Source organism: Crassostrea angulata, chromosome 4 (assembly GCF_025612915.1).
Source record: "Crassostrea angulata isolate pt1a10 chromosome 4, ASM2561291v2, whole genome shotgun sequence".
NCBI lineage: Eukaryota > Metazoa > Mollusca > Bivalvia > Ostreida > Ostreidae > Magallana > Magallana angulata.
Genome location: NC_069114.1, coordinates 20,124,676 through 20,142,109, shown reverse-complemented (window position 1 = coordinate 20,142,109; position 17,434 = coordinate 20,124,676). Strand labels below are relative to the sequence as shown.

Below are 17,434 nucleotides of genomic sequence, written 5' to 3'. Positions count from 1 at the left end.
TGGTGGTTCAGTGCACGGATGTCTGACGTTGAAATATTTCTTTAAGGTGGAATAACACATCGTCACAAAATGGCTGACCTCTGATCGAAACGAGATTTTGTTTTAATTAAAGGATTTTATCGACACTAACATTAAAATTATTCCATATTCGAGTGGATAACGTGTCGGACTTTTGATCCGTACATCCCAAGTTCGAATCCTGCAGGAGCTTTTGTTGTTATTTAATGAATTGATTTTTTTGATATTCATTTTTATCGCCAATTTGCAAATTTTTCGCTTATTTGACATATGTATAGTTTATCTATCATTATATCTTTCATAATCAAATAACTTACTGTTAATTTGAGTGTGTTATTCCACCTTAATAAGACAGAGAAATAGATAACATGATGTTTATGTCTCTGAATAATATGATAATTCTTTGCACTTTAAAGGTAGTAATTATTAACTACATTGTATCTCTTTATTGCAATGTTTAAGAACTGTACATTGTTTTAAACATCAGCTAGCGGCTAAGCTGCTTTGCCCCACTCCACAGCACCCAATCATGCTCTCGAGATAAAATAAAGCTGATTTCTAGTGGTATTTAGCTTTGTATGAAAATAACAAGAAGTTTAATGACAAAAACTTAAAATAGTATTTTATCGTACACATTAAACAAATTTGAAACAAAACTCAAAGTATCAAAATGTTTTATAGATTTCTTTTTCCTATTCATTTATCATCTTTATTTTCATATACTCAGTGTTTCTAATAGTTTTCTATAATTCTAATCAATGTTATCGATGTCAGGATTATTTATTACTTTGTGCATCAACCTTGTGTGCAATTGTTGTTCGCTTCTTAATCTGGAAGAGTGAAACATCGTACCCGATGATAATAAAATAGTATAATTGATAATTTAATTAACAAACAAAATCTGTTGCGCAGGCGCGTCGACGCGCCGAATACAATTAGCCAAATAAGGTGATTTTTTTTAATCTGGCTCCACCGTCACCAAAATCTTAAAATCACGAGTTTTTTTTCGATCTGCAGTACACTATTTTTAATGCAGTTGCACGTTTTAATCGTACGCGTTCTCTCTCTCTCTCTCTCTCTCTCTCTCTCTCTCTCTCTCTCTCTCTCTCTCTCTCTCTCTCTCTCTCTCTCTCTCTCTCTCTCTCTCTCTGAGTGTCGGGGTATGTTTCAGCTACATTTTTATAAAGTAATTTCAAAGATGCATATTAATAATACTTAATATTAGAATAAATAAGCAAAAGAATTGTTTTCCGACCTGCAGTGTACTATCTCTAGTGCAATTGCGCTGTTTCTACCGCATGCGTTGATGTGGCGGTGGCATGCTTTTGATGCGTGCGAAGTTACCCGCTGACTGAGTCTAGCGAGCGGCTGACGTAAACATTGGCTGTCACTAAGTGGGAAAACTGACGGTATTTTAAAACGAGCACTATTTAGCCTGTAACGTGAAACGTACCAATAACAAAATTGGTTCAATATATTGAGGGCATCGGTATATCATAAAATATGAATCAATATTATGAAATTGGCACCTTAAACGAATGCAAAAAAGGTAATGACATAATTATTCAGCATTTGAAGTAAAAAAGAATCTTCTCCAGGAACCATTGATAAACTTTAATTATACATGTACGTGTATAAAACTTGCAATGCATTCTTCAAATATTAATAGAATGGACTGAATTTGGTATTCAAATATCTGCCCCCAATTTCAACCAATTAAAAAAATAGTATTGTATCAATATCAAAACTTCATTTAACATTATGCAGAAGATATCTATCACATTAATCTTCATATGAGTTATCATTATCCAATTACTGTTCATCTATGACGTCACAAAATTTGGCCAATTCTCTCAATTTTGCAAACAATTAAATGAAAGTATTGTCATCTTTCCTTCATATTTTGCCTTTGATAGTAAAGAGCGCAGGTCTACTCAAGTATGCTCTTTACATAAATTATGTTTTTGTTCTTAAAAATGTAATTATACACACTAGTAAAAGTGGTGCTTGAGCAAACATGCGCTCTGTGTTTCCCAGTCAAAAATCCGTCGAAAACACCCATTTTTTCCTCAAAAACGTTAATTTATCAAAATAAGACACATTATACATTATGACGTAAATGGGGTATTCACATTTTACATAATTACTTATATTATGATTTCAACTAACTAAAACATAATTTTTTCAAAATTCTCTTTTTAATTTTTGGGCAGAGAAATGCATAATACCGCAAATATACCTATAAGGTCAAGATCTAGTAAATGAAAGGTGCCTACAGGTTTATGAAATTCAAGATATAAATTCTTTTAATGATGCTTCATAACAATATCTTTGTTTCATAGGGTGTACCGGGGCTTAACTGTTTGGTAAATACAATGATTAATTACGTTTTAAACAACCATTTTCTAAGAAATATGAATGATAATTAAAAGTAACAAATCTCGGAGTTTTGTCCATTTTTGACAAATGAAATATATCTGGAATGCCTACTGTCTCTCCAAAAACGACATTAAACAAGCTTTTTACCTCCTCTTTCAAATGATGTCAAATTGAATATAGATATCGGGATTACTTTTCTCATGATTAAATATAGAATGTCAAAATACTGTTAAATTTTCGACCTAATTCCTTTAAAGCCGTAAAGAACGGAAAAGATTCATCAAATCAATTATGAAGTCATAATAGTTCTAGCACCAGAAGACATCCTCTAGAATCATTTCCTTAATGATTTTGTCAATCGTTAGGTGAATATAGCATTTATCTCTCAAAATATGTATAACTTATGGAGACAGAGCAAATTTACCATCAGGTACTGGGAGTAAACGCTTATCATTTAGTAAAGAAAAAATCCCTCTGTGTAAGTTTTGAAATTTGAATATTTTGCGAAACATTTATACAGAGTTCTTCTTTTTAGGGAGATTATTATAACCTAAAAATGCATAAGACCATCTAGTCATCTTAACTTATGCATTCCTGGTTTATCATATTGAAATCGTTGTAAATTTTGCGTCACCTAATGTTTCTTGAAACCAAGAAGAATCAAAGTACTGAAGTACTGACGGGAGTTGATTTTATCGATTATCATTTATTTTAAAATCAGCAATATGTGATTTTGCATGGCAAGTAGTATCAGTAATTGAAATATTTCTGAGAAATTGTATGGATCAAGGCAAGATTGAACTATAGTTTTGTTCAAACAAACGCTCGACTGTCTCCGTTTATCTCCGACAAGCAAGAGAGACTCTGTTTTGTCGGATATTAACTGAGACATCCGAGCGTCTGGTTAAACGAGACTAGTACATTGAAGTCTAGCGTATGAATACATACCACTTCCAAAAATATCTAAACTATTTGTACCATTTAAAATCTTACTATTTTCATGGAACTGATAAATATGTTTTCTTGAAAAACAATGCTTCAGAATACATTACATCTGAATTTATCGATTATTTTCAAGAACTAAGTGTTGTCAGCGGTATTGATTTGTGCTTAGGTCCAAACACTGTTTCACTTTCGGTTTGCCCGAGTAAGTGCATAGGAGAGTTGATTAAAGCTGCTTGGTCCGATTTTATATCAAATTTTATGCACGCTTTTAAACGATGGCTATGCTTAGTATATGTATAATAATAGACATTGCAATAGTTTTACCCGTCAATTATGCCAAATTTCAATGAATAAAAATACGTACAAAATTTGCTAACAAAACAAACGACATTAAAAGGTACTGCGTTATTTCGCCTCATGTTAATTTTCACCCTGACGACGAGACGGGTATGGTTGTATTACGAATTTGACATCGCTTTAAATAAAGGTCGAAAGGATCAGACAAATTACAAATAAACATGTGTACGTTTTGTTAGCCAATATTTCAAGTCTGCTTCCTTTACAATCGATGCATAGCATGCGGGTTGAATAACCCCAATCATTCGGGGGACGAAACCATGCGGTTTCCATTTCTAAACATTCCCGTGATGCATTTTGGTTTGTTTTTTCGTTTGCCCAAAGAGAAATTATTTTTATTTACTTTGAAAATTTCTAACTTTGAAAGGAGACTGATTCTGCTGGTGTAAATAGGAGATAGTCCATAACTTTTTAAGATAAATGATTTGTAAGAAAAAAAATTTGATAATGTAATTACAAAAAAATCGGACCAAGCAGCTTTAAAATCAACTCCCAAAAACCATCGTGTGAATGTGTGTCTGTATCTGTTGTGGTCATGTTTTAAACATATACACTGTAGGTGTTATATAATAAGATGCGAGACATAGTACGAAAGTGGAAAAACTTTTTTAATTCATTTACTAAATTTGTCTACATGATTATCAGAAACCTGTGTCTTTGCTCGTAATTATCACATTAGACCTTCTCCTGAAAGAATACTGCGACAGCGAATGATATCTTCCTCTACACGATATCAGCTTCATGAAAATTTTAGTAAAGCTCTGCCCACTAATACAGTACAGAAAAAAGTTAATGGAATGGTTGACATACATCAACAGCTCGCAGATGGTTCGCGCCAGAAGCAGTGCCGCTGATTTTCTGGGTGATGCATTCTTCTGGAATAGAACCTCTGTGACCATCAGAATAACCATCGGAGTGGAGGATATGCAGAAAGTAATCGACACAGTCAGTAACATTACATTCAGTTTGATGTCACGCCTCTGTCTTTGCTTTAAACCCACCGACGTACTGCGCTTAAGATGCTGCAGATTCCGCCTCTTTTTGGTGGCAGTTATAACTTTTGAAATGATAACCGTGTTAAGCGCTGAAATAATGAACAAAGGGAAGAAACAATACATAGTGGCATCAACCCATGTCCAAACTTTCCTGATAAACGTTTTATAACCATCCAAGGCGTCACAAAGTCTTGAGCTGCCAATGTTAACTATTCCCGTTGTAACCAGAAAGTGTGCGTTGAAACACACGCTAAATACCAAAAGAAAGACAATGATTCCAATTGCCCTGTTTTTATTGCAAATTCTGTGTGCAGCCAGAGGGAAGCAGACGACTATGAACCTTTCAGCAGTAATGGCAACAATCAACCACACAGAAAATATACTGGAAGTAAATGCGATCACATTCCAAACTTTACACGAGATATCGACACTTCTGAAGAAATCCACCCCAGTTACTTCCTGCACCCATAGAGAGAGTAATCCAGATATCAAAACCATGATATCAGCCAGTGCTAGTGCCGACAAATAAGCATTGATGGACATTTTCTTCTCTTTGTCGTACCTAAGGAACACAAAGGACAATGTGTTTCCAATCAAACCAATGACCAAAAGAATTGGTGATAGATACAACTTAAGGTTTCGCTGCAGTTTATGAGTCCGGAATAAATCAGTGGTGTCCTCATTAATGAAATCTTGACCTTCTTGTGACGAAAGTATTGCCTGCAACTTAATGTGTACTTCCTCCAGAATATCTAACGAAATATTTGGGGACATCATGTAGTCTTGCAGGCGTTCAAAAATCACAGAGGTATTTTGATGGTCGTAAAGAATATAATCTTCTATCGAACTGCTGCTGTAATAAGAAATCAAAAACAAAATTAAAAAAAATAATAAAATAAAACAACAAGTATATTCATAAGGGAAAAATAAAATGATGTCGGTAGTATTGGTTATATTTGAACTTGTTCCAATATGCTAATCTAGTCTTTAACTAATTTTACAGATAATAGCATGCATTTACCGATATTCGATAATTTTTGTTAATGATCATACACAGTCTACAGGTAAATATATCTACCTATTCTGAACCATCTTTATCTGTCTTTGATAATAAACATTTAAACACGCGTGTCCTTCTTATATACAATACTAACGCCAAATGTCGAAACTCTGCTTAGAAGTAATAACATGTGTGCCAATCAGGCGTGTTTCTGTGTGTCTCTTAATGTACTCGCTAATTGTTGATTGGAAGAAGATAATAATTATTCTTTACCTGGGTAGTTACGTGTGTATCTGTCTCGACATCACACACCTTCCAGAAAAGGAACTTATATGCAAATCTATATACAAGTCTAGATCTAGATCAATTTTTAATTGTCAAAAAGTCCATGACTAATGGGCGCATTGATGATTTAATCAAAAATTGTTAATTAGTAAAAGATCTAGACATAGACGTTATTAAATAATTTTACCTTACTGTGAATGCACCCTATTGCATGCAAGTTATTTTAACGATTACTACGTATCAAAAAGTTTCTACATATATGTAACATATAAATTTACACTAAAAAAATGAGAATGCTTACACTCACTTGAATAATCTGTTTGTGATCAAATACAGGGAGAATAAGAGAGTCTTTTGTTTTAAAACTTATTTTAATTATAGTCATAAATTATGGTTTGTTTCAAAATAAGTCGCAATAACCAATAAAAGTAAAATGTTTTCATAGACTTTACATAATTTACGAGCTTTTGATTTTGATATGTAGATTATATCTCTTTTAAACATAAATTGCTGCTTAAGATAGATCATATTAATTTGATATAAAATTTTGTGTAAATAGCTTTTTTTCAAAACCAGGAGAAAATCATATTTTATCTTTCTCGATTTTCTATTTCCTTATACATTCGTGTATTATAAAATGGCGGTTATTAAATGTAAAAAGGTATTCAAGGAAATATTTTGAAGTGCGATATTTAGTCAAATTAATGAGTTACACAAAGGACGAGGATCTGTAAAAATATGACTTTACATGTATATATCTGTTATGATTAAAACATAGTAATAAGTTGGCCTTTTTGATATAGATATATGTATTTGTTCAGAAATTCAACAGGGAGTGAAGAAGTCACCTATGAAAAACAATGACTGAAAACAAACATATTTAATTTTAAATAAAACAAAATATTAATCTCAGCATATACAGATGTAAATGGATCAGATTAAACTTTATACAAATAGATATAAATTCAAACGTAGGAAATATTTAAAATCTTAGTACTAATGCATCGCGCTTTTCACATTCACATGGGCGCTATATTATAGAAAATGAGGCATCAACATATTTTAATTATAACAATTTTAATTCGAATTAAAAGTTTTATTAAGTATCATTTTAGAATTGAAAAAATATCATTGTTCAAAACGTTATAATATATGTTATATCGCCGCGACATAAATTAACGTCTAGTTTTATTATCAGAAAAATAAGTCAAACTGTGAACTGAAATTTTCAAGCTATTGTTCAAATCTAGAAAGATAAATTCGTCCTCTAAATTTATTACATATGTCATTTAAAAATCAGTACTAAGATTTTAAAAGTTCCCGACGGTTGAATTCATATCAATTTTATAAGAAAAAGATAATGAATGCCTGTTCGAACACTGGATCGGCGAACAAATGAAAAATGATGCTCTAACTTATTATCTACTTGGAACATATAACATCTAAAAATGTTATGAAGTTTTATCAGATTTATTAATATCTATATGTAAAAAACATGATTTTGTCTTCATAAAACAACGTAATATGGATGATATAATAATAAGAATAAATAATAAGTATTTCATGATTTAAAACTAAAAGGTGTTTGTTTTCAAACATTTTTATTCAAAAGGGTTTTGAAATGACTATATAGAATTAAATAACTATATTAATATATATATATATATATATATATATATATATATATATATATATATATATATATATATATATATATATATATATATATATATATATATATATATAGCGTTAAATCGTGAAATTTTCGCGTTAATTCACGAAATAATTTTTATTTTACCTACGAAAATTAGCTCAATGGGCTTTCCTACATATGAAATATGTCCAGTTTTGTCCATGTGCGGTGTAATATATAAATAAGTGAGAAAACCGTACAAATACCGAAGAAATAATTCTCTCCCTCGCAATATCCCTGTCTTGTATAATAACAACATGTACTCAGTGAATTTTTTATCCTTTGAAATTGAAAAATTGTATGTACTTAAAACCAGTGTATACTGTGGAATCATTAAAATTCGTGGTGGCTCAATTTTCGTGGAATTCGTGGGTAGCCCTCTCCCACGAATTTAAATCCTCAACGAAAACAAGTTTAGAAAGAGTTATCTTTGTTACTGAAACAGTAGGCTATGCATCCACGAAATTACATCCCCACAAATGAGCAAAAAAGTCATAATCCACGAAAATTGGCCCCCACGAATTTAAATGATTCCACAGTAACTAAGCTGAGAATACATCGAAGATTTCGCAAACCAAAACTCGGAGCAAAATGTACTTATACGGTATATGTATATTTGGCGCTTGACTTTGGTATGCATGTAATATTTAAGTAATAAAGAATCATTCTTTGATTATTATGAGGACTGGTGAAGGGCTTTATGATAGATTTGATCACAAGTTATCATCGCATAATATTCACAGAACGATTCCTTATTTTGGAGTAATGGGTTACATAGTACAAAATCGATAAGTAGCGTTATCACAGGCAAAGACACTGGAAAATGTAAAAATAAATGTAATCAAATGCTCAGTCAAGGAGGTTCACTTGGCTTTTATTCCATAAAACCTAAAATAGAAAAAAAAACTCTTTATTTTTTAACAACATGTTAAATACACAAACTCTTGTATACTTGTGAAGTTTCATGAAAATATATAATACCAACTTGTTCTTTTAAGGTACTATATTAAATTAGAGGAGCGTAAACTGTATAAAGTCGAATGATAGTAAGTTTCTTATTTCAAATGTCGGCCACGTTAAGTCATATGGAAGGTAGTTGTTTTGGGGGTTTTTTTTGTTTTGTTCAAATTTCATAATCACCTCTGTCAAGTCTTTTTTGTCTGTTAAGTAAAAAAATTAATGTTTGTCAAAGATGACTTTTAGAGGTGACATTTCCGCAGACAAAATTAAGACGAATAAAATTTTCCGATCGACTATATCTTAAGATTAAAAAAACCGACCGAAATATTTCGTTTATATCAGTCATCTGTTGGAACATCTGAAATGAGTTTTATAGTGTTAAAAATTTTCATTTCATTTTTATTTTGAATTTTCCTGATGAATTAAAAAAAAACAAAGAAAGTATTAGAGCAATTCCAAATGACAGAAAATGGCTTCCATACTAATAAATGCAATCATATAGTTTCACTAAAAGAAATGTCTTGTAACAGCACCTTAAGACAGGGCGAAACCATCTGCAAGTGTAGAGGGCGAAAATAAAACGGGACGAAATTAACTCTGTATACACAGTTTTTGCTTTTTGGGCTATAACAACGCAAATAAAAAAATCGGCCTGTGGTTGTTTTGACAAAATACATGTTGTATATATAGTCTACAAAAAAAGAGGGAATCTCTTTCAATATTTTGAGAAAACTAGTCTGAAACTTTACTTGACCATGTTCAAATATTATGAAGTGTTGGTTTAGTCTTAGTCACAATCATTAAACATTTTCACACTTGCCCTTAGATATTTTATTTATTCTGTTTAATTTTATTTGCATTGAGAATATAACTATTGTCTTTATGGGAGACAGGCAACTGGTCACATGATGTTTGTAGATAATGTCATTTAATAAAATAGAGCATCATTGCAGATGTTGAATTATAAAGCCAATCTCTATGAAGCTATGCCCCCCCCCCCTAAAAACAAAAAAAAAAAACAAAACAAAACAACTAAAAAGCCTAAACACTTATAAAATAAACAAAAACATTAATTACGATTTTAAGTATGATGAAAGGTTCTAATAAATGTGTTTCGAGACAAAATATCCTAACTTTCGGTACCCATATAGGGAAAGTTTAGCATGATCATGAATCACGAAATCAGTTAATCTGTAGAAAAAGAAACATACGACTAACTGAGAGTTTATTTTCATTTTGTCGCAATATATATTGAACAATGATACAGTTTCTTACAGATGCAATGAAAGAAAATTGAAAGACATTTTTCTTACTTTCGTAATCAATTGCTAACATGTGTTACAAGTCCTTGTGTCTTCGATGGCTGTTTAATTGCTCGACGTCAATATTTTAGAGATGTTTGTGTACAGCTTATACAATATATATGTAACGTATAAGTAACGTCTTATTATATCTATATCGACTCCTATTATGTATAGTCATTTATGAAATTCTAAATAAGATGTGTTCTGTGAATAAGTATTCCACAATGCATTAACAAATATTTGTTTAATTTTTTTTTTTTCGTTATTTCTTTTTTGTTTTACTTCTTGCACTCCATTTTTCTTGGTGGTGAAATGGGTTATTCAAAACCCAAATTGAAAATGTATACGAGTATTGTAAGATTGTAAGATTTTCCCTATTTTCTATAAGAATTAAGAATCATCTGCAAAGATGCATATTACCTGATGAGGAACACATATACAACCATATAAATAGTTCTAAATCAACCGCAGCTTTCACCAACTGGTAAACTCGTCTGTCAGATATGTTTCAAAATGAGAGGAACGACCTACATGCGTGCTGTATCATAACAATGACTAGCTGTAATCTGAAGATGACGTGCAGATTCTACTTAGATATCGTGGGTCTTAATCTTGAAGTTAAGAGGGGAGAGAGACAGCTAGACACGTAGTAACAGGAAAGAGGGACACTTTTTTCAACCGACCTTTTACATGTACTTATATTTATATACATTTGTACATAAAGTTAAAACAATAAGTGAACTGTTTGTTAAAGTTTTCGTATAGTGCATTGATATCTACAGCAACCCCCCCCCCGACCATTGATTAGGAGTAAGCTTTTCCTTTTTACTTTTTTTTTTGGAGGGATGATTTTTCGGGGAGTGTAGGGGAAAGGATGAGAGATTTATCATTCTTCCGCTTCCAAAACCGTGCTATACCTACTTGAGAGAGAGAGAGAGAGAGAGAGAGAGAGAGAGAGAGAGAGGTGTTGGGGGAAGGGGATTCTAAACTTCCCTGTAGCTTGAAGAACTCATGGTAAGGAGATTGGGTGTTAAACAAATCAGCCAAGAGATTTACCTTCAAATCAAAAATATGATTTTTTGCCATAAAATATATTGTTTAGTGAAGGAAATGTCATGTTGAGAATTTCGAATTTACTGGGCGGGTCTAAATACAAAATCACAAACTTGCATGATGAATTTTGTCATGTTGTGAATTTTGTATTTTTTTTTATTTACACCATCCCACTAAACTCAAAAGTTACGCTGTCAACATGACGGAAATATTCAAATATCTATACATTTTATTCTTATCTTTATACATAACTTTTCGTGTATTCGAATAGCGTTTCGAAGAAAATATGATCTTACATTTGTCACCACTATCGGTCTCTCTTAAAATTCAATTCATTCTAAAAATTATATGTACTATGTTTTTACCTTATTCATTGCCAAGATAAACGTGTCTGAAAATAAAATATAGTGATGAACTTGCATATAAGTTTTATCGTAAAGTAAAATATCGTAAAGTGTATTTACATATTAAACCATTCATCCCTTTTTATTGTGAATTTTCGTGGTTATGGTGACATACATTTTGTACATGTAAAATGAAAAAGCAAGATTCATATATATTGAATTCTTCATCATGATTTTTCTAACATGCAAAATAATAGTCTTTGATATATGTTCTATATGATATATACATCTAAACACATAAAATACTAAAAAGAAAGTGAAAGTCGCATACATTGATTCTCCAGCAACCAGTCCACTAACATGCGCGAATTCTGGAAAATGAATTCCAATATAAACGGTGATTTCATGCTGGAATTATTTCGGGAAAGGGATGGGGAAGGTACCTTCCACATTACCTATTCCGGATTCGCGCATCAGGATCAGCATTTACACAGTTTGGGGATTTAGTTCGTTTCAGGTGGCTTGGCGATGCAACAATTGAGTTGTGTACTCGTGTTTTTTGTATCATCTCCAGTCGTCAAGTAAAATTTATCTCCACACAACCCTGCATCGATATTCAGCGTGGGCGTTGAACTGTCGGCAGTGAATGTCGCCTTCTGGCATTTACATTGGCAATCGTCTGCCTTGCTGTAACAGTCGCCAAATTTAGCGCTGCGAATTTCGCAATGACTGGCGCCGTCACGACGGAAATCTTCTACGAATGAGTAAACTCCATTTAGCAATTCTCCGTTGGCAATCGTCTTCATTGTTGCCATATGAAACCAATCTGAAGAGTTCATTTTAACATAACAAGAGTAGGCGGTCCAGGTACCATCCACGTCTTGAGCTTCCATTTTAAATTGCACAGTTTCGTTCAACTTCCACTCTAAAGGCATCATGGTCTTTCCCCCTGTTCCTTCATTTCCGAACCGTGACACTTCAACTCCCTGACCGCTGTACGTCACCTGTACCCGTTTGTCCTCTGGGGGATCTGTATTTGAAGAGCTGTCCCACACAGAGAAAATTGCCATTTTCTTTCCATCATACAGCTCTTGTATACCGCTGTATCCACGATTGAATCCGATGACGCAAAAATAGCTCCCTGTCTGTGATTCGGAGACGCATACTTCATTACAGACGCATTTTGCGTTCTTTGGCAAATCAAACCACAGGTGGACGGAACGCGCTGCAGGGTGTGTCATTCTCACTGTACCTAAAACAATAATCATATAGCGTCAAACATGAGCTAAAAGGAAATACCGTGCATGTGCCTGATCACTAATTCTTTTTTTTATGTTAATTAATTTTGGTGCTCTCATGAATAATTCTTGGCCTATTCAATTAAAAGGTGTTTTGGCACGGTTTAGTTGGGTATGCATAATGTAAAGGAATACTAAATGCGTATAATACATCATATATTTCCTATTTCGAAATAGGCCGAATTTTTACATTCATTTTAAGTTCATGTTTGAATTTATTAACGTTTCTATCTTATAAATTGAAGTGAAACGTAAAACCATGAAAAAAGAAAGAAAAAGAAAAAAAAAGGTTTTCAAATAAACGAGTCAGAGTTCGGGGAGTTGATTTTGCTTATACATTGAAAAGATGTTTTTGACAAGGTTAAATGGGCATGCATAAGGTAAAGGAATTATTAATGCATATACTATATCAGATATTTACTATTTCGAAACAGGCCAAATTTTAACAATCAGTTTTGGTTCATATTTGAATGTAGTAATTTTTCTTGTTTTATCTTATAAATTCAAGTAAAACGTAAAACTAAGTTACTAAAGGTTTTTTTAATGAACGAATCAGATTTTTGGGAGTTGATTTTGATCAAATCTCCAAGCAGATTATCTAGCAAACCGGAAATAAAACAGTGTTCAGACCTAAGCACAAATCATCACCGCTGACACAACGTAGTACTTGAAATCAATAAATTCTATGTAATGTATTCAGAGGCATTGTTTTTCAAGGAAACTTTGTTATGAATACCTTAGAAATAGTGAGATTTTAAATACATGTAGTATGAACAATTAGAGTAGAATTTAAAATCGGGGCATACTAATAGTATCCAATCTAAAGATAGCACCAGTATTAGCGTAGACCATACTTTACTAATATCATAATTTGTTTGTTAAAAATTGTTTTGATACACTTTTCCAGAAATATATCGGCTACTGATACATAATGCATTGGTGAGTTTGATGGCGTTAATTCAGTCTTTGAATACTACAAAACGAGATTCATATGTTTTTTTCTGTCTATAGCTCGGAACTTTGTCGATAATAAATTGTAGTCTATAAAACCAACTCCTGTCAGTTCTTCAGTACTTTGATTAAAAATTACTGTGTCAAATATCAAGTAGCCTCTCTTTCGATCACGATAAGAAATTCAACACGTGTCGATCGTGACGTTTGGATTGGCCGACTGAGCATCAACACAACTTAAAGTAATACAGATAGAACAAAATAAGAAACAACAACAGATTCTTTCTTTTTTTCATTTAGAATTTTAAAACATCGTGTAAGGCCGGGGCATTGGGTGAGGGGTTACATATATCTAGCCTTTGCAGTCGTTTCTGTCTATATTTTCAAATTACATTTGGCAGAAATGGGCAAAATCGAAATTAATATCCTTATGACGGGTTATTTACTACATGTAGTTCTACTGATACAAAAATCATTAAATCCACAGTATGTTTACACAATGATGAATCGCAATTTCAGCTCTTGTTCAATTTATTCTTAAAAGTGAAAGTAAATCAGCAGCATACTTTTTGTTCTAGTCTGTACACGTACTGTCACGTCTACAGCGCGTGTATCTGATATTTATGAACAGTTACTGTACTTGTTTCTATGAAAAAAATTATAATCTTTGAAAACATTTACCTGACGCTATAGCTAGCCTGACATCACTTACCTGAAGTGCAAACAGGTCGACTGGAGATTGTTGCCGATGTGCTTGAAATACTACAGAACAAAACGAAAGCGTAACCCGTAATCGATTTAAAACTTCCCGTTGAATCAAAGGACTGAAAGGGTTTACAGGAAAATCTACACAGTACTCAAAAGAGAGTGAAAAATGTTGTGGATAATTTATACTAATTAAACACGTTGTCGAATCAGGAGACAAGAACATATTATCAGTAAAATACGTGTATATACACAGTTTAATACATAATTCAAAGCCCTGTTATTGTCGTTATGCAAAAATGTGTGAATCTAAGTGAGCTAGGAAGACAGTATACACCAAACATTGACTTCCTGACCTACTGTGCCATCTATAGCCCTACCTTGGGGGTGGGGGGTGGGGGGGGGGCTACTTCACCATTATGTTATGTCAACTTGTAAGCATTTGACAGATTTTCCACCTTTTTACACTGATATTTTGATTCATCATGCTTTTTAGTTCGGAAACAAAATTTGTTCGTTAATTCTACGTATTGTACAGCTTTTAAACAGCCGGTGTTGTACAAACTGCGAGCTCCATCAACTATGAGACGCTGACTGTGGTGGAGCGGACTGTGTTGATAACTGTCACTGTCAGAGACACGGGCGCGCTGTCAGACACAACAACACTCACTGTCAGTGACATTCATTATTTTAATAATATAGGATTTTTTCAATTTTTTCCTCTTTCGGGCAGAATCAAGCCAGTTCAAGAAATGTTTACATTCTTATCCTCAAATGTACAAGATGGCCGCACACCCCCTTAATCTTACACTAAGTTGTTGATTATCGATTTTAATGAAATTTGCCGAGCTTTTATAAAATGGCATTGCCTCAAAGTTGTAAAACTTTCAAAGATTACGTAACTCTGGCAAAACGAGGTGAAAAAATGTTTGGACGTAAGTACAAATCATCATCACTGACAAGACTTACGGTACTTGAAAATAATCGATAAATTCGATGTAATGAATTCAGAAGCGTTGTTTTTCAATGAAACATTTTATACACAACAAAATAGTCAGATATTACATAGTACGGACAATTTAGAGTTTTCGTGGTGTATTCCTACGCCAGTGGTTCGCTGTCACAGTCGTAACTACTCGGGCATTTCCGCTGGCGGAAATTACCGAGTAATTACGATTGCTTGGATAGAGTTTTCCAGAAATATTTCGATTTCTCATACATAAAGCATCGTAGAGCATGCTGGCGTTAATTCTTTATAATAAGTCTTTATTTTCTAATCTTTAAATATTACACAACATGATTCATATGGGGTTTTCCGTCTCGCATTATAACTCGAAATTCTTCTTGACAAAGCCCGATAATTGATATTTTTTTTTTGATACAGCTAAAAAAATTACTTGCCATGCAAAATTACATACATGTTTTGTTGATTCTAAAATAAATGGTAATTGATAAAATAAACTCCTGTCAATACTTGAGTACTTTTATTATCCACGTTCCTCCTTGGTATGATGTGCATTTTAAACTATTTTTCTGTCGCCTCTTTCCCTGCCAAGCATTTAATCCATATAGCAGAGGAGTGTCCCTCCATTCTATTTGATCTTTGAACAGGTGCTTTTAAATTCATTGCTTTACCCGGTATAATCTCCTCTCTATCTGAGCTGACATTGGTGATGCTGGTGTTGGTGTGTGTGTGGGTGGTGCGACAACTTCTTGTGCCATTGACGTCTGTGCTAGCATTCCTAGCTAGATAAAAATATGTCAATATATTCTGTCTCGCTTTAATTGATGTACCTGTATCTTGCAGCTACATCCTAAGAGATACATGTACGTGTGATATATTAAATCCAGACACGTAGCATCGGAAGAAGGGGGGGGGCCTGGGGGCAAAGTTTTTTCTTAAATTTATATTCAATAAATTGATTTAAGAAGGAGTTCGCTCCCCACTTTTATGTGACCATGTAAAAAAAAAGTTAAATTGAAAATAAGAAAATGAACATTGAAATTGAAGTTAAAGGTGACCCCCCCCCCAGTTTAGCAGTTTAGGATTTTCAGGATTCTGAAAAGCTGAAAAGTAACATTTTCCCTTTCTTTTTTTTCTTGCTTGTCAAAATTGTTTGGATGACCCCCCCCCCCCCCCTACATATACGTGCCTGAAATCAATTTACAACAAGAGAAAGCTAATGTCTTTGTGCAATTAACAAAACGTAACCATCACAATGACTCAGATGTAATGAGAGCAGAAATATCTGATTGAAAGGGTTTTTACTTTCTATGGGTAAAAGTATATCATTATCGGTCCTTGCAATTGATCATTTTGCCAAAAACCAGTATTTCCTTACTGAACCGATTGGGGGTTTTCCATTTTTTCAGTAAAAACTGGTCTGAAACTGTACATGACCATGTTAAAATTTGATGATGAAGTGTTGAATTGTCATTGTCCCAATAATTTAAAAGCAATTTATTTAGTACAATACTTACCCTCAGTTATTTAAATTTAGTCTGTTTTATGTGACCAAAAAGAATACTTTACAAAACAGAGAACAGTTTTTAGTAAATGCTGATGTCACATTCTGATCAATTTGTTTTGAGACAAAATGTTCTAGCTTATGGAAGCCATACTGGAAAAAGTTTATCAATACCTCAAATCCTCAAATCAGATGATATGTTATGACTTACTGGACGGCTGTTGAGCTTATTATCAATCTGCCGATTTTGCTCGGATCGAGACTTAGTAATTATTCATTGATGAAAGAAAATCGAACACCATTTTTCTTACTTTCATAATCAATAGCTAACATATGTTACAATGTACAAGTCCTGTGATTTTGACGGCTGTTTAATGCGTTCGGCATCAAGCAATATCTTAGAGAGGGTGACTGCTTATACATTGTAAGATTGGAATATACATCTTTGAAAACATTTTGTTTAAATGTTATGCTTTGTAAAAATCTCGCCACGTACATGTAAAACACAACTAAACCAATAATGATTTTAGAATTCCAAGGCATTGGTCTATCATATCATACAACTCTGTGGATTTTTGGAAAATTGTTCAGGCTTTAAAGGGTGCCAAAATGCCACATTGGCACTGACATGCTTGACAGAATCGGGCACAAAGGTCAAAAACTTTAAAAGTAATGGTCA

At 33.1% G+C, this 17,434-nt stretch overlaps 2 protein-coding genes across 2 annotated transcripts; both read right to left on the bottom strand.

Moving 5' to 3' along the window:
* Nucleotides 1-4,296: 4,296 nt before the first annotated feature.
* On the bottom strand, nucleotides 4,297-5,786 carry LOC128182144 (growth hormone secretagogue receptor type 1-like). The gene is made up of 2 exons (XM_052850755.1): nucleotides 5,773-5,786; nucleotides 4,297-5,547 (listed from the first exon to the last, which is right to left on the bottom strand). The coding sequence occupies exons 1-2, from the start codon at nucleotides 5,784-5,786 to the stop codon at nucleotides 4,341-4,343; spliced, it is 1,221 nt and encodes a 406-aa protein (XP_052706715.1). The 3' UTR covers nucleotides 4,297-4,340.
* A 6,041-nt stretch (nucleotides 5,787-11,827) lies between these two features.
* On the bottom strand, nucleotides 11,828-12,584 carry LOC128181250 (uncharacterized). Its single transcript, XM_052849579.1, has one exon. It carries the CDS (start codon nucleotides 12,572-12,574, stop codon nucleotides 11,837-11,839), a length of 738 nt encoding a protein of 245 aa, XP_052705539.1. The 5' UTR covers nucleotides 12,575-12,584; the 3' UTR covers nucleotides 11,828-11,836.
* Between the last annotated feature and the right edge of the window lie 4,850 nt (nucleotides 12,585-17,434).